Source organism: Tigriopus californicus, chromosome 3 (assembly GCF_007210705.1).
Source record: "Tigriopus californicus strain San Diego chromosome 3, Tcal_SD_v2.1, whole genome shotgun sequence".
NCBI lineage: Eukaryota > Metazoa > Arthropoda > Copepoda > Harpacticoida > Harpacticidae > Tigriopus > Tigriopus californicus.
The window spans coordinates 3,364,362-3,365,561 of record NC_081442.1 but is presented as its reverse complement, the minus strand read 5'-3'; the positions used below and the strand labels follow the sequence as shown (position 1 = coordinate 3,365,561).

General features: G+C 49.8%; 1 protein-coding gene across 1 annotated transcript; it reads left to right on the top strand.

Moving 5' to 3' along the window:
- Positions 1-23: 23 nt before the first annotated feature.
- On the top strand, positions 24-779 carry LOC131878092 (uncharacterized). The gene has a single exon (XM_059223989.1). It carries the CDS (start codon positions 24-26, stop codon positions 777-779), a length of 756 nt encoding a protein of 251 aa, XP_059079972.1.
- Positions 780-1,200: the final 421 nt, after the last annotated feature.

Sequence of the window (1,200 nt, the reverse complement as noted above, 5' to 3'; positions counted from 1 at the left end):
GGGGCGAGGTTGGGTTGGAGGCAATGACGGCGGTCGAGAAAAGTTTTTATGTGGACGACTTGCTGCTATCTGTGGATAGCGTAGAAGAGGCCGGAACTCTGTTGAACGATATCAAAACTATTTGTAACAGGGGCCGGTTCAATTTGACTGAAATAACCGCAAACAACCGGGAAGTATTGAACTCTTTGTCAACGAGCGAGTTGGCTAAGGATATTCGGGAAATGGATTTCGCCAACGAAGATTTGCCAGTGGAGAGAGCTTTAGGGGTGGCGTGGAGAGTTGAACTGGATGTGTTTGGTTTCAAGATTCGCGAGCCCGATGGTTCACCAAACTCCAGGAGAGGTCTTTTGTCCTCTGTGTATGCCATTTACGATCCTTTTGGGTTCATTGGCCCAGCAATTCTGCCAGCTAAACGCATACTCCAGGAGTTGTGTCGGAGGAAGTGCAACTGGGATACAGAGATCCCGGACGATTTGAAAACTATTTGGATTCGTTGGGGCGGGGAGTTAAATTTGCTATCTTCCTACGAAGTTCCACGGTGGAATGGCGAATCTGGCGAAGGAGATCGAGGCGAATTACACGTGTTCTGCGATGGGAGCGAGATTGGTTACGGGGCCGCTGCCTATGTTAGAGTGAAGAACGCTGGTGGAATTCGTTGCACCCTTACCTTGGCCAAGTCGAGGTTGGCTCCCTTAAAGAAGATTTCGATCCCTCGTCTAGAATTGGCTGGAGCTAAGTTGGCCGTTGAGTTGGCGTCCATTATCAAGAGGGAGAGATAGGTCCCGCTCTTGAGAGAGTTTTTTTGGACCGACAGCGAGACTGTATTAAAATACTTGAAGAATGAGAGGAAACGCTTTCAGAGGTACGTTTCAAACAGGGTGGCCTTTATCAGGGAACAATCGGACGTTCATCAGTGGCGGCACGTTCCGGGATCAGAGAACCCAGCTGACCTCGCGAGCCGGGGCGCCCCAATCCATGAATTCGTGACCAACACGGTTTGGAAGAATGGCCCGGAGTTCCTCCAACACGACGAGTCTTCATGGCCGGGTCTCGGTTTTGTCGGACCAATTAGAGTGGATGATCCAGAAGTCGTTATGGATCAAGTGATATCCGTTTCTACTAAGTGCTCTGGTGATCTTGTCCTGGATTGGTTTGAAAGTGTGACAGACTGGTACAAACTGAAACGAATGGTGGCCGGAT